The sequence below is a fragment of the Cucumis sativus genome, chromosome 3, assembly GCF_000004075.3.
Source record: "Cucumis sativus cultivar 9930 chromosome 3, Cucumber_9930_V3, whole genome shotgun sequence".
In the NCBI taxonomy this organism is placed as follows: Eukaryota; Viridiplantae; Streptophyta; class Magnoliopsida; order Cucurbitales; family Cucurbitaceae; genus Cucumis; species Cucumis sativus.
The window spans coordinates 19,555,699-19,580,892 of NC_026657.2; the positions used below are offsets into that span (position 1 = coordinate 19,555,699).

The 25,194-nt window shown below is 33.3% G+C and overlaps 1 protein-coding gene across 1 annotated transcript; it reads right to left on the reverse strand.

Moving 5' to 3' along the window:
- Nucleotides 1-912: 912 nt before the first annotated feature.
- LOC101217162 (11S globulin seed storage protein 2) lies at nucleotides 913-3,796 on the reverse strand. The gene is made up of 4 exons (XM_004151999.2): nucleotides 3,490-3,796; nucleotides 2,716-2,984; nucleotides 2,201-2,632; nucleotides 913-1,406 (listed from the first exon to the last, which is right to left on the reverse strand). The coding sequence occupies exons 1-4, from the start codon at nucleotides 3,794-3,796 to the stop codon at nucleotides 1,017-1,019; spliced, it is 1,398 nt and encodes a 465-aa protein (XP_004152047.1). The 3' UTR covers nucleotides 913-1,016.
- Nucleotides 3,797-25,194: the final 21,398 nt, after the last annotated feature.

Here is a 25,194-nt window from a genome sequence, read left to right on the forward strand (position 1 = left end):
CCACTTTTTAAGGTCTGGTTAGATTGGATGGCCCAATGATAATGGTGACAATGATGTATTTAGTTTTTCTTACACAATTTTGCATACAGAGAGGGGATTGAGTTTTTATCACCATTCATATATTGAATATAAAATTAAAATCATTTGTGATCAATTTTCCACTTAGTTGTAAGTATGTTTTTTCTGGAAAAAAATACATTACACGTAAGTGCACACAAGCATTCCTAACAGATTACCACCCTTTAGCACTTCTATCATCCTAAGAGTATATACAATACAAGATGATACTAGAAAATGGTTAAAGGGAGAAGCCATATAGGATATAACAAAACAAACCAATTAAATGAAAGTATTAATGTTAAGAGCGGGACGAATTGTAGTTGAAGAAGAGAAGGTGTCTATTAGACCTAGCATCCAAAATGAGTTTACAAATGCCTTCTCAAGTGTTGATAGTGCTGGATGGTTTGTTGTTAAAAATCTTGTTGTTTTGCCAAACCAGTCTGGGCATAAATCTTACCTCATAGAGCTTTCGTGGTGGGACACGAAAGAAACAAATGTTCCATATCCTCGTTGTGCGCATTGCAAAGAGAGCACCAATTGGGATTGAGGTAAGAGTTGGGGAGCTTTTTCTGGAGAGTATTCATAGTGTGGATGCATCCATATGGATCAAGATCCAAATACACAATATTTGCAAATATTTGCAATATAAAATATATTTTAATTTAGTCATAACTATGTTGATATTCTCAAATATATATAGAATATTTGCAATCTGCAACAATTCAAAGTTCTTTAAAGAAAAAAAAAACACATTCTTGGTTCCTCTTTTCCATCATTTTGTAACAAACACGTTATGTTATATGTTTATAAGAACTTAACAAAAGTAACAAAATATATGCATATAAAGCTATATGCTCGTGAAAGATCGACTTCTCTTTATTGATAATATTTTTCTTTATTGACATTCTCTCTTCTCCCTATCATTGAAAAAAAGACTTTCTTTTCATTGTTCTTTTCTAAGGAAATCTCCTAGTGCTAGTTGAAGGAGGAAAAAGGAAAGTGTGTTGGCTTCTTGTTTGTTTAAGTTGCTGAGCCTCAGCTGCTGTAATTTGGAATGATTGTTCTAAGAGTTGAAGTGGTAAGGCTCTAAAGAAGGATGTGTAGCCAGCCACAGTGCTCTTCATTGGCTGATTTGAGGTCTTGAAAGTGATCCATTCAAACCCTCGTGGACCCGCTCTTGCAAAAGAAGGGTAAAATTGAGGAATTACAAACATGCTTCCTCTTGAAACTCTCTCCTTAAACACTTGGTTTCCATAGTCATTGGCTATTTCAATTTCTGCCTCTCCTTCTATCACATATGCTAATCTGTGGTCTGTCATTGACCAATGAAGGTTGTATTGAGCGTTCTGTAAGGCCACAATAGTAGTGAATATAACATGTTAATCAATAGTATACCAAGTTTAATATGTGTTAGATGATCTGCATTCAAATGAGGACAGTTCACAATTAGTATACAATACATGGGTTACTTCTATCTTTTTTTTTTTTTTTAGCTCAATTGGTCTACAGATGTCACTTTATGTTTTTCTAATATAATATTAGAGTCCATGAAACTCAAATGATATTTAGTAAACAAAACAAAAATCAACTTTGACATTTGACCTAACAACAATGAACCAAAAAAGACAGCATCTTAAACAGCACGTTAGTGCTAATGTATTAATACATGTGTGAGAAACAATCATAAATGGTCGAATAACTTTTTGTTCTTCGAAAGAAGATTAGGATTATATTAAAAAAAAAAATGCAAATATAGCAATTAGATAATTAAAGTATTTTGATGTTATAGAATGATCTAAAAGAATTTGCAAAAGTAAGAAAGTTTAAATCCAACGTGCTAAGAATTTATTAGTGGATAGATCATATCACTAATAAGAGTGATCTATTGGTGATATGGTCTATCACTAATGGAAATCTACCAACAAAAGAGTATTTCTCATAAAAATTTGTTATATTTCTAACTTTTTTATTTTAAAATGTTGTCATACATTTAACTATTTTTTTAAAAGTGATAGAATTGTAAATGACTAGCGACCTAGAAATAGGTGACGAATCAATTTTTTATTTTAAGTCATGTTAGAATTGTAAATGAGAATGATTTCTATTGTATAAAGTAATAGTGTAAATGAGTATGTTTTACCGGAAAAAGGTGTCCTTTCTCGGCACTCATGCCCATGAATCTTAGAATAGGAAGCTTGAGTTGATTCAAAATGTTAACTCTACCAGCTTCTCTAGAGTATACATCTGCTTCTCTTTGTGTGTTCATGTTGTGTTGAACTCTAGCAGTGCAAATAGTTTCTTCCAGTCCATTTGAGTCCTCTTCCCTTCTTGAAAATGGCAAGGCGCTCAATTCTTCCTCCTCCTCCTCTGGCGTCATAAACGACATTTCTTCGTCACACTTCACAATCAAACCACCGCTTCTTTCTTCTTGCATCTTCCTTGCCAAGTCTGATGGAATGTTGTATGCCTCTTCAAGAAACTCCTTATTGAACCCATTGAAGATGTTCACAAAATCATCTGATTTTGATACTCTTCTTGCTTCTCTTGGAACTCCACCAGCCAAGTAGGAGGACTGCAAAAGCAAATAACACCTGATCGATCTCTTGCTTTTTCATACTATGGAGGTAAGATTTTTAATGGAGAATATTGAAATACCCTAACACGGAGGTCGAGTTGGTTGTCGTCGTTGTTGAGATCCATGAAGGCAACGACTACAAGGTCTTGGCCACAGTCGTTGTAGCACCATTGGACAGTGCCAGCGGGGATGACTATCATGTCACCTCGACGGACCCTGCGAACCTTTTGGTGTTTGTCTTCCTCTTTGTCCACGCGTATTCGCCTCGATGACCTTGAAAGTTGTGCTGATTGTGCCTCATACTCCTCTACATTACACCCTGGGAAGTTCAGGCCCAAGAAACCTTCACCTGTTCAATATTTGTAAACAATTGTTTATAATATGCTGATAAGAAAGTGAGTAATTCTTTAAGCTAGTTAATGATACACAAACATAATCAATTATATTCCCAAATGTGGGGACGTTTTTTATTTTGAGTGAATATGTTAAGAAATCGACAATCAAATAAACACATCAAATATAAAAGAGTACAAAAATTAACAGATAGATATACCTAGTTCATTAACATAGTTTGTTAACTACGTTCATGACAGAAGAAAGAAGAATTTTATAAAACTACGTTCTAAAAGTTTACGTAGCATATTTCTTCGAACCAATAGTACCAAAATCACAAATAATGTAAATAATATAAATTTGAATTCTTGGCTCACTAATTAACGAGGCAGCAAGAGATTCTATGTTTTGCCAACGTGAATGACAAGAGATAATAGATTCAAGTCATTTTAACAAATTTCAATCAAAATAAAGCTTAAAATAATGTGTTTGGAAGGTGAATACTATTAAAAGTTTGATACCTCGCTCAATGTAAGCAAGCATTGGGGAGCTATGGAACTTAGGCAAAGAGAGAGAGTTGGGCCTTATGATGTTTCTAAAGGCAGCAACTCCAGCACACTGAAACTCTTCATTAGCTTCATCCCAAACCTCAGTGATACCTCCCTCCCACTCGATACGACGCGATGGTGGCCTCGCCTGAATCCTGTCCAGCCTGTATTGCTGAGCTTCTTCCCTGAACCAGTGCCTCTCCGGTGCGTGATGAGTGCTCACCACCGACTCAAATGCAAACAAACACAGCAAAATCCCCAGTACAACTTTGGTAGCCATGGTTAGAAACAACCTCCCTTGTTAAAGTTGAATTGAAAAAGCACTTAATATATAGGGCGAAACAAAAGAAAATATTATCAAAATGGAATAATCTTTGGTTGTGGTGTTTGCATGGAATTGGACTAATATATACACCCACCATGTGTCTTTATTTTTCTTTAATTTTTGTGTGCACCCACCAGTTGGCTTTGTCCTTCTTTTCTTGCTCTCGCTGAAGTTCTTCATGGTAATTGAAAAAATATATCTTTTCTTTCTTATTAGTTCATCTAATTTAATTTATTTGAATTTTGATAATGAGCTAATGTTAAAGAAGTTTGGAGGTTTGTGTTAAATCCAATCCGTCCTTAATATACTGTTTAAGGGTATATTACCAAACTATAAACCCTACCGAAGTGTTAAATATTCAGTTTCTAGAAATTAGTTGGCTCAGTTCGATTTTAAGGAAAATTTTTGAAAATTTTAGGATGGCCTAGTTTAGCTCTTTTTTCTAATTTACTTTGAACTTTGGTTCGGTCTCGGTTTGCTCTCAAACCAAACCGAATGGTGGGTTTTTTTATACTATAGCCAAAAAAACATATATCATATTAACAAATGAGTTAGAAGTTTCATACATCACTTTTGAGATGTTGAACTCTTAAACACAAAAAATCAATACCCGTCCCATGGAAAATAAATGTGAATAAATATTATGGAATGATAACTTATAGATCAATCACAAATTGTCACGTTATTTTTCGAAGAAATGATCAAATTTAAAACTAATTAAAAATAATCTTATGTTTCAAATTAAAATTGAAAACAAAAATGTGAAATAAAACCGGAATAGTGGCAAAAATAGCAAATAGATTTAAAATAATTAAGTATATAACAACATTTTTAAAAAATTACTGATATAACAAAATTTGTCAAAATCTATCAATGATAAAAGTCTAACACGATAGACAATATAACAAATTTTAGTCTATTATCGATAAGCCATAAGAGTCTATTCGTGATAATTGAGATTGTTTTGTTTTAGTACTTGAGATTGTTTAGAAAATTTTATAGTTGAACTGTATTCACAAATTAGTAAATTTTAAACATGACCCAGATATAAATTTTTGTTTTCTTTGAGACTTTGAAATTATTTGAGATTGAGATTTTGTGTAAACTCGGGTCTTTATTTGAAATTAATGACTTCGACTTACTTGGAAAAGTTGGGTCGTTACACTATTATTCCTTTCTCTAAGAACATGAATCATTCCTACACATAAACTATTGTGATGTCCACATCATCATTAGCATCCCCTAGAGAATTTTCCAATTCAATTCTTGTTGCTTAGGTTATAATACAATACACTCCTTTCAACGCATTGACCAACTTCTTATTGCCAAGTTATCCTTTCACCTCATGGTTCCTTGACTCATTATGTGCATGCACATAATAGCTAGCTTATGATAGGGATAAAACTAATGGTTTACTTGCATAGATGAAATTCATGCAATCATCAAACACGAAACTTTAGCCAAGAAAATGTTCGTGCTTTATCATAAACATTAACAAGTTAAACATGCATTAAAACAATACAAGACTCATAAACAATACTTCTTTCTTTTAGAAAATCACTCAGAAAACACTGAGTTCTTTCATGTGAACACCTACTCCAAGTCTTCTTCTTCTTGTCTGGTGACTTACTTAACAAGAAAACACTTAAGTAATATACTAATTCTAAATCATATTAGTCACTTATATATTAAGCTCCCTTAAAGTTGCTAGCTTCTACTTGATACTTTACACGTGTAAGCTTATTAGTTTTCCTAACCATGATCAACCTAACCCGACACATCATCAGCTGTCTAATCAAGATTAGAAATTTCCTTTGATTTTCCTAACTCTCAATGCATACTCTTCTCGTGTTACAACACTAAAACATCTACTTACTTGCTTCATTAAATTTTAATGCACACTATTCTTATCATGTTGTCGACTTAACAAGATATGCCTTTCAAAACGCCTATTTCAAAAGTGCCTTTTTCTTCAAAATCCCTTCTTTTTAAGACACGATTCTTACATTATAAGTGATATCTCTTAGGTAAACATATCAATTTTAAATTAACGAGGTTTAATTCGGCTATCAATTGATATTTTTTACAGTCTACTGTCAATGATATTCTTCTATTGCTATCCTAATAATATCTATCAGTGATCGTAGCAGAAGGATATCTGTCATAGCATCCATAATTAAATAATATTCCTAATAGGCTACTATATATCAACAATATCAAGGTAATGCTATGATAAAGTGATATTGTGGTTGTTTGTTTTTAGCATAAATGGACAAAGAAAAGAGATCTGATTCGCATGCTATCAGTAATCACTTTGAATCGCTAATAACATACTATTCATATGATAACTTCTATTGCTAATAGTATAAATAAAATTGATATAGTTACAATTTTGGTTGAAGTAAATTCATGATTTTAGTTTTTGCTATCAACATTTATATCATTTAGAAATTAACAGTTCAATTGTTGGTGATAAATTCATGAAAAACATATTGACATATTAGGCATAATGTTAGTGATATTAGTGATCACAGATAGCATGAAAGGAAGGAAACTGAAGGGCAAAATTGACATTTTCAAAAAATTCATGACATGTAAAAAATTGCCATTTTTGTAAATATTGTTCCTTTTTGTTGTAAGTTTATTTATTCTATAATTTATGCTACCTAAATATTATTTAGTTTGGTTCACATTTTATTTTACAAAGGAGACCATTTTTATTTTGTTAGTATAATAAGAGGTTGAATGATTCAAACCATAAATCTGATTGTTAATAAATATTGAGTGTCACTTCAATTATGTTTATTTTCGCTAAAATAGACTACTTTTATTTCTTTTTGAAAATGTTTCCTTAAATCTATATATAATAGAAAAATTTTAATACTAATTTATAGCAACATTTTATGAATCTTAATTAACCTCATACTGAGCTAAAATTGTAATCGTAGAAAATGAGATCAAAGTTTCACGGGTGAATTTGGGGCTACTGGAATAAGTCAAATATTAGAAAAAGATAAGATTAGATGAGATATATTTGTAATGTATTTGAAATTACGAATAACTCATATTTCTTAATCCTATCTCTAGCGAGAACAAGTTCACGTAAATACAACATTATTAGTTTCATATGAAATAACTAAAAATTTGAAGCGTCTCTTCTCTCTATTGTAGAGTTTTCATGTTGGCTTTAGCATCATAAACATTTTTAATTGTTTTGGTCTTCTCTTTCTCAAATTACAAATTTAACACTGCTATTGTTGAAGGTCAAGTGCCATTTTTTCTGTCAAAATTTTGACATCAACAAAATAAAAATAAAATGACTAAAATGAACCTTTTGAAAGAATAGATATCAAAATGGACAAAGAAGTTGTAGATGAAAATTAAGAGGAATAGTTTGAAAGTATAAAAACCAAAATGAACTAAATTTGAAACTACAATAACCAAGTAATATTAAAATTAAAAAATATAGTACCTAATGCATTGTTGATGTCAAAATTTGGATAGGAGAAAACACATCTAACCTTCACATGATAACAACGGTAAATTTGTATTGAAATTCAATTTGGAAAAAAAACACAAAATACAAAGAATATAAAGAAAATGATTAAATCTCAAACGTATTAGCATGCTTTTCCAAGGACGAAGGAAAAAAAACTAACATTTGTATATTATTTCCTTTCTTCACATAAATCACCCTCCAATATGTAGAACACCACTATTGAAGTCTTTCTTGTTATTCTCAAGGTGAGAATCACATAGAGGCTAACGTGTGTTTATGTGTTTTTATTTTTTTTTTGGTGAATGAAAAAAATCTTTCTATTTCTTTAGAGAGATCTTCCATAGAATAATTGTCGAGAGATTTTGAAAACCAGAGAAGTGGACTTTCCCATTTCCTCTTTATATCTTAATGAATTTAAGAACGAGGGAGGGGGAGTTATCGAATAACTCATTCCCTCCACTAACGTTATTAATTAAATTTATATGAATTAAAATAAATTTTACATATATTTACACCATACTATATCTAATATAAACTTTATGTGAAGCCTCAATCGAGAAAAGGAAGTCTTGCGGATTGACTAGAATGATATTATAGATGGAATGCTTTGCTTGTCTTATGATTTTTAGTGCGGTGAAGGACCCTTGTCGGAAGGTTCTTTCGGATAAGTGTTGAGACATCCCGGAAGAAAGGATACAAAAAGAGAGTAGGCGATTGAAAAAAAAAGGCGTAAGCTGAAGGTTCTATTGGGTGAATGTAAGCAACGCGATGAGAATGATTGTGAGGAAGTCATTCCGTTAGGTGCCAAGAGTGACGTGTTTGGAAGGATATTGCAGAAAGAAGTATCTGCGCCAAAAGATTGAGGCGAGGAAGTAAATGTCTTGTCAAAGTGACACGACAACTCGATTTGGAAAAGAAAACGACTGTGACAATTTTGTGAAGAGAAAAGGGTAGTCGGACAATTAAGAGTTTGACTTTCCAAAGAGATAAGCTGTGTGTCTTAAGGAAAAGTCAAATCGCTTATTAGGTGTCAAGATCGGATTGGTGGCATATGTCGACGTGTTAGTAAGGTGACACATGGAAAACATGGAAGTGACCCTTGGAGGTGAAAGATCTTTATAAACAGGGTCGAAAGCCAAAAGAAAAGGAAAGTTTTTGTACAAAAGAAAATGATAGATTTTCGGATGAAAGTGATAAACTTGATTTATAAAAGTTTTCGATGACTGATTACTTTTCTGTAAATAATCAAATATGTTTGATATGTTTGTTTGCTGCAAGCGATAAGATCCGTTTTATAAATGATTGTAAACAAATAAACGCTTTTTATGAATAGATATGAGCATTCTTCTAAAGGCAATAAAATGACATTTATAAATGGTTGCAAATGACGAATCGAATTTTGAATGTAACTTCTAAAGTTTGACCCCCATTTTGGAAAAATAGGTATTCTACAAACGTGATATTGAGTATTCTTTCCTTTCTAATTGTGTTTATAAGTTACCTTACTAATTTGTGATGATCTGTACTAAGAGTAAGCGGTGAGTCCTTGCTCCCTTAATATATTTTCATGATTGTAAGATGAGACGTTGGTTGAGCGTGACTCTCAGATCTGAGAATGATTAAATGTAGCCGGATGTGGTGGAAACCCCATGTAATACACATGATACTATTGAATGTGAATCTCAAGTCCTAGAGTTGAACTTGTTATGAAATAACCCCAGCGTATGGCATTGTAAGGCTCGCTATGCAAGGTCTAAGCCTGATTGGTGACAAGACATTGGTTGAGTGTGACTTCTAGGTTTGAGATGATTGAATGTGGCGGGAGGCTTGTGAAAATCCCAAATAACTCGTGTAATACTGGTGTATGTGAATCCCAAGTCTAGGCGAGCAGAAAATCCCAGATCTTAGAGTTGAACTTATTAAGAAATGATTCCAACGTAGGACGTTGTAGCGCTCGCTGTGAGATTGTTCAAATTGTTGTGGTTGATGCAGATGCATTAGTAGTGGTGGTTGATGTGATGTGCATTATTTGTTGTGGTTTGATGCAACGTACTTTATCTATTGCAGTTGACTTTTCTATTTGTGGATTCTATATGTTTTCCCCAAAAAGGTTTTCTCAAAAACCCCTTACTAAGTTTGTTTGACTTACATTTTAAGTGTTTCTCTTGTCCAGGTTCTCAGACGTTGAGGCCATCCGCAGGTTGGTTTTGAGGTGTTGTAGTCAAGTTAAGAAGGAAAGACATAGTTACTTTATAGTCTTACATGGTACCCTATCTATGACATCTCAACAGACGATTAAAGAGTCGGTTGTTAAGGTTGTTGCTCCTTAATGCCTAAACCTAAGTTAAGTAGGAAAGAGAGAGTGAAAGAACTAAAGAACCGAGGCAGGGAAAGAAAGCGCTGAAGATTGCCTTTAAAATTGGAGTGGTTGGGTGGAGAACTTCACAACTCTAAGTACCCTACCTCAAGGGAGCAATTGAAGCGGCAAATGAGGAAAAGGAAGATCCGAGAAGATGTCCTTAAGATGGATAGTGGACGATAAGGCAAAAGAAAATGGAATTAGAGTCTTAACCACCCCGACATGAAAGGTTACAAGTTGGCTGAGAGAAGGATGTGAGAAGATCATAGTTGGTTTATTTTATGAGAAGCAAAAGTTGTAAATTGTATTTGTACTTTGTAAGCGTTAAGTTAATAAAAAAAAGAAGTTAAGTTATTTCACTTTGTTTTTGTATTACTTAATGTCTTTTTTTCGTTGACAAATATGTGAAGGTCTCTAAGGATCAATGGAAGAGTATCACGAAGAGAGGAGGAGAATAGTTGTTTCGCTCACTAGGTGTTCGGTGCATTATCTCGCTAGGTATGTGTTGAATGTCTAGGTGGCACGCCCTCCATTTGGTGGTGTGGTGTGACATTTGGGACGGGTCATGACAGGTGTGATAGAACTAAGTCATGCACAGCGGAAAAAGAATCGAATTTCTACTCTAATTGCCACAATTAACATGTAACCATAAACTAATCAAATTAGGGTTTTAAGAAATATTACCTTTGAAGCTTTCAAAAGGTTTGATATCTTCTTACCAATTCTAACCGAGACCACCACTAGTACTCAACTGCTATCTCTAGACAAAGAACCGGGTTGTGGGACCCAATTTTGGTGTAGAAAGTAATGGAGATAAAATGAGATTGGAAGCTTTCTTTTTTCTTTTGTTGAGATGATGAAAATGATAAAAGAGGCAAAAGTCCTTCAACATTTGAAAACATCTCTATTTATAGCCTAATTACATGCAAAAATGCATGCAATTCATTTGCCAAATCTCAACACCTAATGTTCCACTAACAATTAGTGGAACTTAGTGGGCTAGGTGTCTATATCTCATATAGCCACATATCCCACTAAGAGTTAGTAGGATTATCCAACAAAATGTTGGATTTTCCCACTAACTTAGTCCAAGGGTAAAATGGTCATTAGATATTTCTAGTCAAAAGTCAAACTTTGACTTTTCTTAGTCAAAAGTCAATATTTTGACTTTTTACCATTTTGTCCGTCTTGACTAATTCCAACCTCCCAAGCATGAATCCGCATTCATTTTTCCAAAATTCAAATCACATTTGAATATAAGGCCGGTCAAAGTTTGACTTTTCAAAGTCAAAAGTCAACATTTTGACTTTTTACTATTTTTGACCAATTCCGAGCTTCTTAGTATGAATCCGCATTCATACTTATAGTATGTAAAACATAAAGCTCTATTTCTAATTAGAAGACCGACGACTATATCACTGTATATGTCGGTTTCCCTTTCTTCTCCCAATTCGAACAATTCGACTTATTTCATCACACTGTTCTAAGTTTAATCCATATGAGCTAGCAGAGGAACCTAATGGACCTATAGATCATGGGCTCCAACGATTCAAGATTAACTAGCTAAACTCTTTTAAACCGAGTTAATCAACATTCGTTAACTAACGGGTCATTCCACTAAAGTCCCGTAGTTGCACTCCCCTCACTATAGATATATTTGTGTCCATTTGATAAAACCATAATCAGTAAGTTAATCCTTCACAGGTTGCTCGTAACCTTGGCTGGGTCAAAATACCGTTTTACCCCCAAGATTACATCTTGCTCCTTAAGTCCCACTAATCCACTATTGAACAATTGGTTTAAGGTTCAACCTATAAACTTAATCCCTCTCGGGCCAATGAGAGGGTGGGGCCCCTTGTTCAAGACTTGGATTCAGTGCTTAAGAGAGCAACCTATCTACTAACCCTAAAGCGGGTAGGAGTGAATTCCATCTTGTACCCTATGTTCCCAGCTATCCACCCGATCTTACCCCTGAAATGGGAGGCTTATTAGGCCAACGCTGATGAGCTGCCCTCACCTATGCAGATCTAAGGATAATCTCGTGTGAACAGGAGTTCATAGTTAACTCAGGATTAAGACTAAGTTACCTAGGTCATCAATAATTGAGATAGTCAGTTTTAAACAGTAAACGGTGTTATAACGTAAAAATGACTAATTCATGGTTCAGTCTTATGTAAACATTTTACATAGGATGCCCCCACTTTCATGTCTCTACATGAACGATTAGGATCACTTCGTTTGTACTACAAAGTGGGCTGCATCCATAGTTTCTCTAAATAAGGCGCCCAACCTTTATTTCATATACTATAGACTATTTAGGCTATATACTCGAACTTGATCCACGTTTATGTTTACACATAAAGTTCAAGTTTATTAAAAAATAGCCTTGGAACTTGATTTATTGGATTTAAGATTATAATATTTAATTTCTCAATAACAACTTTATTGAACAGAATATGATTTACAAACTACGAGTTTTAGGACATAAAATTCCAACAAGGTGGTATTAGAGCATAAGTTTCTTGGAAAAAAAGAGTAAGAGTTGAATGCAAGGCTGAGTAGCTTGATACTAAGTAGTATCAAAGCAAAAGTTTCATGGGACAAAAAGAGCAGAGCTAAGTGGTTTGGCATCAGGTAATAACAGAACGCAAGTTCTTGTAGAGAAAAGGATAAGTGTTTAGGTTAGGATTTAAAGGATTGATGCCAGAAGGAAACAACGCATAAGATCCTTAGAGAAGGGGTAAAGATAAGAGTAGAGTACAGTTAAGTAGTTGACGGCAGGCAAAAGTCAGTTTTGTCTAGTTCGCTGAAGAGAGGGACAATCTTTAGTAGTTAACCCAATTAGTTTGGCCGTGTAATGCGAGTTGTTTTACTATGTAAAGTATTGTGAACAAGTTTCCATATGACAAATGCAATTCAGGTCAAGTCATTTAAGGACTTCTTGGTGAAATATAATCTCTTCTAGTGACGGTGTTAATAAGTGAGACTATTTGTTTCATGGTCTGATCTTATACAAACTCTTTGTATAATCCCTTGCTTTAATATCTCGACATGAATGATCATGATCATTTTATTTGTAGCACTTTAGAACGCTTGTAACAACTACAAAGTACTTTGTATTTGTAATGTCACCATCTATTATAGACCGTTTAGGTTATAATTTAAATATGATCCACTTGTATGTCTCCACATACATGTTTAACCTTGGATGTTAGTTTATTGGTTTTGTAGGTTAACGCAGAAAAATATCAAATAAAACTAAACACTTTATTTTATTAGATAAATAAAACGTTTGTACAAAACAATTACAAACTACAAAAGTACAAAGTTTAGGACATTAATCCCAACAACTAGACAAAGGTGAAGCGCATTAGCTTGGGCCAAGGCTCAAGTAAGGCAGTTTCACTTGAGCTATTTTGGTTTTAAGTTGCCAATTTCAGCTTGTATTACATGGGTTTGTTTGTTTGACTTTTTGGATGAGAAAAATGAATATCGTGATAGAGATGATCATTGCATTAGAGTTATGTGATCATCCATAGCATATCAATAAAGTTTTCGTATGTTTTCAATTTTTCTCATAGTTTTGTTAGATGTTTTCATAAAGATAAAGATCGTAACAAGGATGGTCATCATGTTAGAGGCTACAATAAACATAGTCATCTATAACGCAATAAGTTATAAAATGCGATAGTGTGGGTTATGACATAAGCAAAATGCTATATATCATATGCTTACATTATGAGGGATGAGTCATCAAATCATATAGATCCAAACACTAGCACAAAAACTCAAAATTGAATCCCAAATTCATAATCGAGACAACTGGTGATTGTTAGTCAAAAACACATTTTACCATTTAATTTTCTAATACTGTTGTGGAGACATATGTTATCACTAAATTTGAATCCTGATAGTGAATTTTGAAATGAAAATAAAAGTTTGAGATTATCTAGATTTTTTCCATGGGTCCATGGAGTATTTCAAAACACAATCTAATCAACACAAAGAAAGAAAAGCTAGAATGCGTTGAAAAGTTTGATTTCTTATTGGAAGAAAAGGAGGAGAAAATTATGGCAAATCAAATCATTGATGGAAGTTTAAAGAACCCACCAACCCATTTAATTTCCATTTGTTTAGAAATAAAAAAGAACCTTTTTTTGGCGTCTAAAGAAACTCTGAGAACTAAAACAATTGCTCACTTTTAATGTATGTAATCTTTTAAACCATTGGATGGATATAAACAATGTTTGATGTGTGCTAACAAGTCATCAGCCAACTTTTTTCTTTATAAATAATGTTAAAACAAATAAGAAGAGAAAAACAGGAAAATTAGTTATCTATCCCTACATAATACTTAATTTAATAAATCTACCTATAGATTTGATCAGCAATAAGATACATCTTTGCCATATTTCTTTTCAGGGACTTTCTTTTACATTTAAAAATATATATATCATTATTGGTGGTATATTTTTAGTCTAATTTTACCATTTTTGTTAATAAATTTTGAGTATACTGTTTACATTTGATCTAACATTTTATCAATCCATAACATTTTGAAATCTTCACTAGTCTTTACTTTACTTTGATAGCACTGAAAATATTATCTAATTCTCCTTAACTTGAAATGGTTCCATGATTTTACGTTCTTTATTATTTGACTAGGTTATGAACAATTCAAAGGTAGAGTCGGGTGTTGTGTAGATTTAAGCTCAAATGAGAGATATTGGCATCAACTAGGGATCAAGAGTGAAGAAAAAAAAGATATTTTGGCCTCTGCCTTGTGGTGCCACAATGCCTTTACATTACTGCCGTAAGGTAGTAGGCATGATAATTTCGAAAAAGCACCCCGAACTCTGCCTGCAACATTGTCTCTAACGCTGCGAGGCCATCATAGTTTTATAAGAGAACATTTCATCAAGTCCGCCATTTCATCTTTGATTCCAAAATTCCAAAGCACGTGTTCTTCCTAACTTTCTCCTCTTTTCAATTATTTTTATGCACTGAACCTCTCCCTATTGCTAGACATGTTGAGCATGAGGAAAGGGACTCTAGTCTAGCTTAGATTCTTAAGATTTCATTGTATTTCTTGACTTACGACGAGTGTATGAACTAAATTATCCTTTTCTCGGTTTTCAATTCTCAAATGATCGGAGGATTATTATTCATATTGGGCACATTTGGATTTTTATGATGTTTGCTTGATAGCTATGTAATTCTATTGGTTGCATGATATATAATTTTGTATGAAACAATAGGTTAGATTAGCTTTCTAGCAAATCATTTGACCAATATTGTTCTAATCAACTTAGAATTGAACCATCAAATAATTGGTTAGAGGCATAAAAATTAATTATTTGTCCTAACTTTTCCTAGATCTTGATACAATTAGGTTGATTGAAATTGGTATGACTATTTAATCAACTTATCTAACTAAATAGCTTAGATGAAGACAATCAATCCAATATAGTGATGAAAACCCCATAAGCAAACCTGAATAAAATGAATTTGGTAAACTCAAGCTAGGTTCTTTTTATATTGAATTCCCCAAATTTTCTTGTTTTTGCAATTTATTTTCTTTGCAATTCAAACGATCAAATGCCCCTTCGATTACCTCTAGTTGAAAGCAATTTATATGAGAAATTCAATCTACTCCTTGAGTTCGACTTGGTCTTGCTACTAAGACTAATTCTTCTGAACAGTTCGGTTAAATATTTGATCAGAATTTGGAAAAATATTCATTTGATCATACCCATCAAATCTTTATTAAAAGTTATAACTCTTCCTCCATTGCTCAAAACTTGACAATTTTCATGTAAGTATACCAATATTTTAATCTTTCTTTTCACATATTGATTAATAAAATATCATTTTTTTTTCTAAAACCACTTTGCAATATGTTGTACGAAATTTTTTGGAAAGGGGTAAGCACCTGACCTTCAAGTGACATGGACAATGAAATTGTTTGAAGAGAAGTTTAAAGAATGAAAGAGTGTGGCATGCTAAAGAGGAATCCTACACACTAGTGTGGTGCTTACTACATACACTCTGATGTCTAAGTTGGAGAGTGAAAGAATGTGGAAGTTAGAGAGAGTTTGAGAAACAAACTTAAGTTACTCATATGAAGTCATTATTGTTGGAATTTATATCATCCTAAAAGTCATAGTCTGTAATTTAAAATCATATTTTATTCAATAAAGTTGTTATTAATAAATTATTAGTAAAATTGAATATTATAATCTTGCATTTATAAACTAAGGTGCTCAGGCTATCTTGAGTAACCTTGAACTTTATGTAGAGACATAAACATGAATCAAGTTTGAGTATATAACCTCAATTATCTATAGTATGTGAATAGGATTGAACGCCTTATTTTAGTGACACTATGGATGCAACACACTTTATAGTTAGTACAAACGATGTGAATCGTTCATATAGAGACATGAAAGTGGAGGCATCCTATGTAAAGAGTTTACATAAGACTGAACAAAAATAGTTACGTTTTTACTTTATAAAAATGTTAACTATACAAAATTGACTATTTTGATTATTAATAACCTAGGTAACTTAATCTTGAGCTAATTATGAACTCTTGTTCACATGGGATTATCCTTAGATTTGCATACACTACAAGAAAATGGGGCTCTTCCGACGTACAAAATTGTAGGGAGATATATGAAGAACGTCGAAAAAGCCTTTTTCGACGCATAAATATACGTCGGGAAAAATGTGTCGGAAGAGGAACTTCCGATGTTATATGAACGTTGAAGACGATGTCAATATAACGTTAAAAGAATACCTTCCATTTTAAATGGAAGGTATATACATTCATTTCTTGTATTCACTCCCCTCCCATTAATTCTTTATTCACCCTTCTTTAATTATTAATTCAACACCCCCTTTCTTGAAAATTCTAATCCAACCCTAAACCGCTTTAATTTTCAATCAACGATTCTAATCATCCCCTCATAAAACATAATATTATTCCTAAAACATAATTCAAAATCCTATTCCTAAAACAAAAACTAATTCAAAAACAAAATTTCTAATTCCAAACATAATTTCTAATTTAAATCATAATTTCTAATCTAAATAAAAATAAATTACATCAAACTAATATAAAATAACCCTACTTACCAATATGCGACAACGAGTGGCGGAAGACGACGACGAAATGGCGGCGAGCGGCGGGCATCCACGGTGAGGTGAGATCTCCTCTTCTTCTTCTCGGTCTCCCTCTCTCTCGTTTTTTCTTTCTCTTTTCTGTTTCGATTCTGTAAAACAAAAGGATTTAATAGAAGGAGAAATCTTGATGTTGCCCGAATAATCGGGATAGCCACCCTAATCCCGATGCCTTTAGTGATGCGTCGGCATTAGGTACTCTTTTTTCCAACATTACTAACGTTGAGTCGGAGGAAAGCCAAATGGTACAATTAATGATCTACCCCTCATCTGAAGCGACACTGTGGACATCGAAAAAACTCTGATATTTTCGACGTATCATTTATGACGTCGGGAAAATATATCTTTTTTACCGATGTTTTTGATGTCGCATCGAAGGATATTTAACAGTATAATTATTTATTCTGAGCAGTCCCGACGGAATTCACATGCGTCATGGAATAGGACCTCCCCCGACGTCGACATTGGTGCGTCAGTAGAAACCACCTTCTACCGACATTCGGTTTCTCCACGATTTTTTGTGCGTAGGAAAAATCCCAATATTTTGTAGCTAGTGATAGGTGAAGGCAACTCAACAACGTTGTCCAATAAGCCTCTCATTTCATTAGTAAGACTTGGTGGATAAATTGGACATAGCTTGCTGGACTTGTTTCTTTGCTTCAACAGAGTTTCCTTCGTCTCGGTCTTGAACACTTTATCCACTGGTTTTGCTCCCGTTTGGTGTCCTCGACCTTGTAGCCTAAAGTCTCTTTACTTCAACCTGCACTCCTCGACCTCTACTCTTCGCTCCAACTTGATCTTCTAAATATTGGTTGCCTAAACCTTATCTCTTCCTGTCAACTACATCTCTTAGACATGGGTTTCAGTGTTTGCTCTTTTATCTTCAACTTAGTCTCCTCATCCTATGACCAAATATGGATATGTGAGCTATGTTTAGAAGAAACCACTTATGCTTCTTATAGTATTTCGTGTTAAGGATGGTTACTTCTCAGTAACCATTGTCCACGCTTGCTCTCCTTTCGAGATCCAAATGTTAGAAACACTTTTGCAGAGAGTTCCTCTTCACACGTGATAGTTAAGTTCTAGCTACTTTTTCTCTCGGGTAGTTAGCAACTTATGCTGGCCAAGCATTCACAAAAGTACAATTAACACTTTAAAATGTATAAGAAAATCTTCTTATCAAGAGCTAATACCTACTCAAACAATTGATAACACGTTAACTTGTAAAGGAAGAGAGATAATGGATTGAATGACTATATTTATGTAAAAATATCAAAGAATGTGAGTATAGGTTCGTAAAGAATATGTACAAGATGAGGTATAAAATATAAATGAAAATAACAAAGATGGAAAGAATAGAAAGGAGATTGCTACTACAACTTAGTAAATCAGTGACAAAGAATCTCTTTGTTCATTGCGGTTGTATACTCTCTAGGTAGCTTGCTCAAGCTCTCTCTCTTTCTATATATATATACAGACTTCTTCGGCCTATTCGGGCCTTCTTCTCTTGGTGGAGACGAAGTGCTTGTATAGGCTGCTTTTTGGTGGGAAGCTTCTATTCCTCTAAGTGTGTTTGTTTTATCCTCTAGCCATGTGAGGTCACATCGTTTCAACTACCATTCTTGTCTTTTTGTGAGCTTTCCTCACTTGATGTTTTGGTTCCTCATCTGTAGTTGTTAATCGCCAAGTGAGATTCATCGCATAGCCCATGCGCGAGATGTCATGTATGAGCTGCTCCTTTCTTCCTTTCCTACATGTCCTGCATTTATGTAAGTTGTATTTCTAAATACTTATATGTTTACAACATAAGTCATGTGTTTTGATCATCTCATTATTCTAATAAGAAAAAAGCTATAATAACGGTCATTCTTGCACATTATCAGCTGTGGAAAAGGAAACGACGGTGACCTTTTCGGGAAGAGAAAATGGCAGTCTGACAATTAAGATTTTGGCTTCCCAAATTGATAAGATGTGCATCTCAAGTAAAATCATCGCAGACGATTATATTACGTGTCAAGATTGACTTTGGTGGCAAAGTGTGGCATGTTAGTAATGTGACACGTGTAAAGCATGGAAGTGACCCTCGAAGGTGAAAGACGTCAATAAATAGGGCCTAAACCCAAGCAAAAAAGGAAGTTTTTGACAAGAGATTCTATATTTTCTGATTAAAGTGAGAGGAGAATGTTTTATATGTTGAACAGACGATTTCTTCAACCATCGAACGAGAGGAGAAAGCCAAAAGTCGAGAAGGAAGAACTTGAGGCTAAGTATCTTTTGTATGTGATAAAATGAATTATATGATTTGTTTGTGCATTGATACATTGTTTTTCAAGTATTGTTTGAAAGTAATAAATCTGATTTATAAACTTTTGCAACGATCGATTACTAGAGTGTGATTAATCAAATAGGTTTTACATGCTTATTACTGTAAGTAGTAATATTTGTTTTATAAATGATTGTGAATGATTAAACATTTTATGTGAATGGATATGAGCATTCTCATAAAGGTGATAAAACGAGATTTATAAATGGTTATGGATGACAAATTGGATTTCAAATGTAACTTCTAAACTTTGACCTTGATTCTGAAAAAGAGACGCTCTATAAATGTGATTTTTTGGGCATTCTTTCCTCTATGGTTGTGTATATAAAATGCTTTACTAATATGTGATAATCCATGCTAAGGGTAAGCGGTGAGTCGTTACTCCCTTATCGTATTCACGTGGTTGTCTTATGAGACACTAGTTGAATGTGACTCCCACATCTGAGAATGAATGAATGATGTAGGACCCTACTGAAAATTCCAGGTAACTCGCATGATTTTGGTGAGGGCGAATACCAAGTTTAGGCGAGGGAAAATTCCAAGTTTTAAAGTTGAGCTTGTTGGTAAATGAATCCAGCATATGGCGTTGTAATGCTCGTTGGGTGAAGTTTGAGTAAGACGGTGATGAGACGTTGGTTGAGTGTGACACCGAGGTCAAAGAATGATTGAATGTGGTGAGATGCTGGTGGAAATCCCATGTAACTCACATGATACTGGTGAGAGTGAATCCCAAGTCTAGGCAATGGAAAAATTCAATGTCTTAGAGTTGAAATTGTTGTGAAATGATTCCAGCATATGGCACTGTAGCGCTCGTTGTGTGATCGTTTGAATTGTTGTGGATTATGTAATGTGTGTTAATTATGCGATGCGACGTACTTTATCTGTGGTGGCTTGATATTATTATTTGTGGATTCTATGCATTTTTCCCAAAAGATTTTCTTAAAACCTGTTGTTTGACTTATGTTTTAAGTGTTTTTCCTCCCCAGGTGTTGGTTCTAAGGTGTTGTAGCCTAGTTAAGGAAGGAAGACATGGATACTTTGTAGTTTTACATGGCGTGCTAATCACAACATCTCATCATACGCCTAAGGAGCTTGTGGGTAAGCGAATGACACCTTTGTGCCGAAGGCCCGACTCGAAAGGAAGGCAAGTGCATTGTCTAGGTTGTGAAGCCTAACTCGATGAGTGGTGGAGATTCAAACTCAAGGTTGTTTATATATATATATGCATGATTAATTCGACGACAGTTATATAACATGCGAAATGCTATGTGATAAGTCATTGGTTTATATATATATGCATGATTAATTATAGACCACTGTTTATATATATATGCATGATTAATTCTATGTGATAAGTCATTGGTCATGATCATTGCATGCGAAATGCTCATTATGTACCTCTTCATCGCGTAGTAGCTAAGTCCTCGTTGAGTACAAATATTCTCACTGTTTTTCCAAGTAAAAGCAAAACAGTAGGTTTTCCTATGTGATCCAAGGTCGAAACGGAGAAATTGATATCAAAGCAACTAATTTTAGGGACTACTTTTTAGCCAGTCGGTATGAACGAATGTAAATTTGAACTATAACTACTTATCTACACTAGAGAATTCTATAAAGGGAACTGAGATGGATGCGAGATGGAGATAAGAACTAACTTGTATTAAAGAATGGAGTGAAGGGACGTCTAAGTATTACTAGGTGATTAAGCCATGAAAATCTTCATGCGATATAGCTTTCTTAACTAGTTTATGGTTAAGGCGAGCTCCTCTCGAAGTCTTTAAATGCCACATATGGTCACCTTTGGGGATCCAAGTGATTCAGCCTAGTTAAGTGAGATACATCTCAAAGGTTTCACTTATAAAACATATAAAACTTCACGTTTAAAGGCAGCAACCTCTCAACACCTAATGCCCACACTTGTCCTCCTTTTAGGGTACAAATCTTGGATGTTGTCTCGCCAAGGTAGAGTTTGTTTCCAAACTCCTCCTTGCACACGTTAGCGTTGTCCTTGTTACTTGCCCTCTCAGGTAGTTGGCTATATGCACTAGCCAAGTGATGGAATAGCTCAACCTAACGCGATAATAGTGATAAGCTAAACTTCTTAAGAACTTGTCACAACCCTAAACTATGGATAACACATTTACAGGTGAAAGGTAAAGATTTGATGAATTGAAGAGGTATAAACATGTGGATTCTTCTCTACCCAGACTAGAAGCTTTCACTTTACAATGTGACCAAAGAAGAAGAAGAAGAAAAGGTCTTTACAGGAGGTGGAAGGTTAACCTTTCCACCTCTCTCTAAGGTTTTGGCCCATTTAAGCTTTCTCGTAAATGGTGTAGAAGGATTCTTTTTATAGACAATATTTGGGCGGAAAACTATTCTTCTTGATGTGTCAGCATCGAAAGCAGTATATGCCAACAAGTTACATCACTCCAACTACCAATTTTGTCTCTTAGTGAACCTCTTATTGCGTCTTGATATGGCCTTCTTGCATAATATACGCATTTTGACACTTTTACTATGCATTTTGGCTTCATTATTCTACCTAAAATGCTATAATAACTTCAAGTTATCAGTGAGCTAAAGAGCCAAAGTTTTGAGTATGGGGAAAACTAGTCCTAAATGCGATCCTCTAAGAGCGATAGTTCTAAGAGAGATAGTTAGGCGACCATGGTGGAGGAGGAAGTGCTACCTTTACAGCTCTAGATACCTACTATAAGGAGCAACGTTTAGAGATGGAGAAAGAAAAGGAAAACTTCAATGACTGTCCTTGGGTTGGATTGTATATGACCAAGAAGAGGGAGAAAGGACGCAAGCAAAGTTAAGTGTCCCCAATGACTGTTACACAGAGTAGCATTAGGCAGTGGATGAAGGAAGGAAGGTGTGTTGCCTTTTGTGGGTAGAAGAAGGATGTGAGAAGATCAAAGTTGGTTTATATGTAAAATGAAAGTTTTAAAATTATCTTGTACTTACGTAAGTTTTAAGTTAATAAAGAAAAGAAGGTAAGTTATTTTCTCTATGTTTTGTATTTCTTTGATTTGTTTTCCACTGCATAAGGTGTGAAAGTCTCTAAGGCTCAGTGTAAGAGCTTTTCAAAGAGACAAGAAGAGTTAATATGCTCACTTGGTGTTCGACGTATTATCTTATGAGAGATATGCATTGAATGTCTAGGCGGCACACTCTCCATTTGGCTGCATGGTGTGACATTTGAGGTGGGACATGACATTTACCTTTTGCTTAACTTGGTGATCTTCTCAAGTTTTTTATATGGTTACCTTCAACTGGGTTTTGTTCTCGTCCTTCCTTCTCATGCTTCGTAAGGTATGCAAATTGTTAATAGAGCATTCTCTTCGCGACATATAGTGTCAATTATTAATGCCCAATTTTGGATAGGGGTAAGTGTACCTAACCTTCACATAACACTACTAGTAAATTCGTTTGAAGAAGCGTTTAAATAGAAGAAGAAAATGACCTACTAAAGAGAAAACCTTAACATTGAATAGTGTTTGTTACAGGCACTCCGATGTTTAAGTCAAACAGTGAAATAGTGTGGAAGTTAGAGAAAGTTTGAGAGTCGGACTCAAGTTATCTCACATATAAAGTTATTATGATATATTTACAGACAAAGTTGTCTTAGGGTATTCATAAGATATTCAAGTCACTATAGGATAAAGATGACTAATTGGGCCAAAGGGATACCTGGTTTTGTGTCTGGCTAAGGCCAGCCTTGGTCAATATTCTTTCTTAAGCTATATCTTGGCCTAAAGTGTTTATTTTATGGATTAGGTGAACATAAAATATGCCTCCTTGGACATTTGGCCAGGGTCAACGCCAACCAAACTTCTGGTTTGAGCCTGGCCCAAATCAATCCTTTTTCTATGTCCACTTCAGTATTTAGTTGTGGCTTTCAGCCTTATGTATCATGCTTATTCTTAACTTTATCCTTTCTAAATATCAATTATATTCTTTAGTCTAAAATCAACTATAACACAATCTATAATCAAATAAAAACTTATAAAAGTATAATATTTTTAACTTACAGAATATGAAAGATACATTCAAAAATTCAAAATTGAAGTAAGATGAAAGGAAAGTTAAAAATAATAATGAAAGAGGTAATATAAAATATGTAATTAATAAAGGTTGATAAAATAAAATGAAAAACCATAAATTATATGTAGAAAATGTTAAATATGGTTGAAGAATCCAATTTGAATACCTCTTATATAGAATTTGATATGTCATATAGTCAGTCACCCACAAATATGTCGGCATTACTATTTGCAATAATATAAAGTTTATATTATTGGGATATAGATTAAGCACTTTTAAATCCCCACACACATTAGTTTTTAGGTGAAAAAGTTGTAGACAACCTAAACAAAATAATACGAATATATTAAAAATAACAAAAGCAATGTTTTTTTTTCTTTCAAAAATGATAAAAAGTATGAAAAGTTGTACAATTTTAAGAATAATAATTAAGGATATAGCAACATTTTATAAAAATTGTAAATTTAGCAAAACTATCACGGATAGACTTGTGTCATTGATATATTTCGTATGATCTATCAGTGATAGACCAATATTATTTAAGATCAATAAAATAAAAAATCAACACCCATCCTTATTTTGTAAATACTCTACCAATTTTTACCATTTTTGATCATTTATAAAAGTAACTAAATAGTATATTTCGTACAATTATAACAATGTTATGTTATTTTGATTGTGTTAGATAATTATTTTGTTTTTCTATTATTTTTACTACAACGTTTATTTAAAAAAAAAATTAAACAATTTTCCTATTATATGTATGTATACACATCTTTTAAGAAATTGACATTTTTAATTAAAACACACATGAGAAAGTGTAAATCCTATTTTTAAGGGATAGTTACAAATTTAAGAATTAAATTCAAAATAATTAAATATATAACAACATTTTTAAACAATTGCAAATATAGCAAAATTTGTCAAAATCTATCAATGATAGAGTTTATCACTGATAGATCATGTTGTAAAAATTGGTCTATCACCGACAGATCATACGAGTCTATCAGTGATAGTTTTGTTATATTTGTAATTTTTTTAAAATGTTGCTATATCTTTAATTAATATTTCTCAAATGACCATTTATTATAATTACCTTATTTTTAAATATATGTATTAGGGTAGCCGAAGATGTCTTCTATTTTTGTGGTTGAAATTTAAATGTTAAAATTAGTTTGCTTTTATGCTAAAAAAAAATCTTAAGTTTGTTGATGTCTAACTAATATTAGGTGAAAAAATAATTCTTAATAATTTTGGAAACAATGTCTCATGGCCACTTTTTCTTGAAAATTATTATTATTTTATCAAATTCAATAAATAATAACTTCAACTAATTAACAATAAAAATTATTCTTTCAAGACTTTTCTAATTGCCACAAAATATTTGTATAACACTACTATAAATTTATTGGATGTGTTGTGACATATTCAAATTTTGATTTCTTCATGATCAATCACAAACAACTATAAAAACAATATAATTTTCTTGATACAATATTTATCCTAACAGCCATCTACATCAAAAAAAGTTCCCTTGTTTTATTAAAGAAGTACAAAAAAAACGTTAAAAAAATGTAGATTTTTTAATTTGTGATGGACAAAGTTCTCTTAGTTTTGTTGATGGTCCACAAGCGCCAAGAAAATTATTTCTCGATGGACAAAACATCAAAGTTATATATTAGTAGACTGACAATGTCCATCGAGTTAGATATATATGTTTTCTTGATGGACGAGACACATCAAATAATGAATTTTCTTGATTTGCAATAGCTATCATCGAAAAAAAAATTAATATATTTGTTTTGGTTTTCTTGATTGGTTTAGAGTTTTCTTGATGAGTTTAGAGTTTTTTGATGGACAAAGATAAAAAAAAGATCATGGACAAGATCCATAAAGAAAAATGATATGCCCATCAAGAAAAAAATTTATAGTTATGG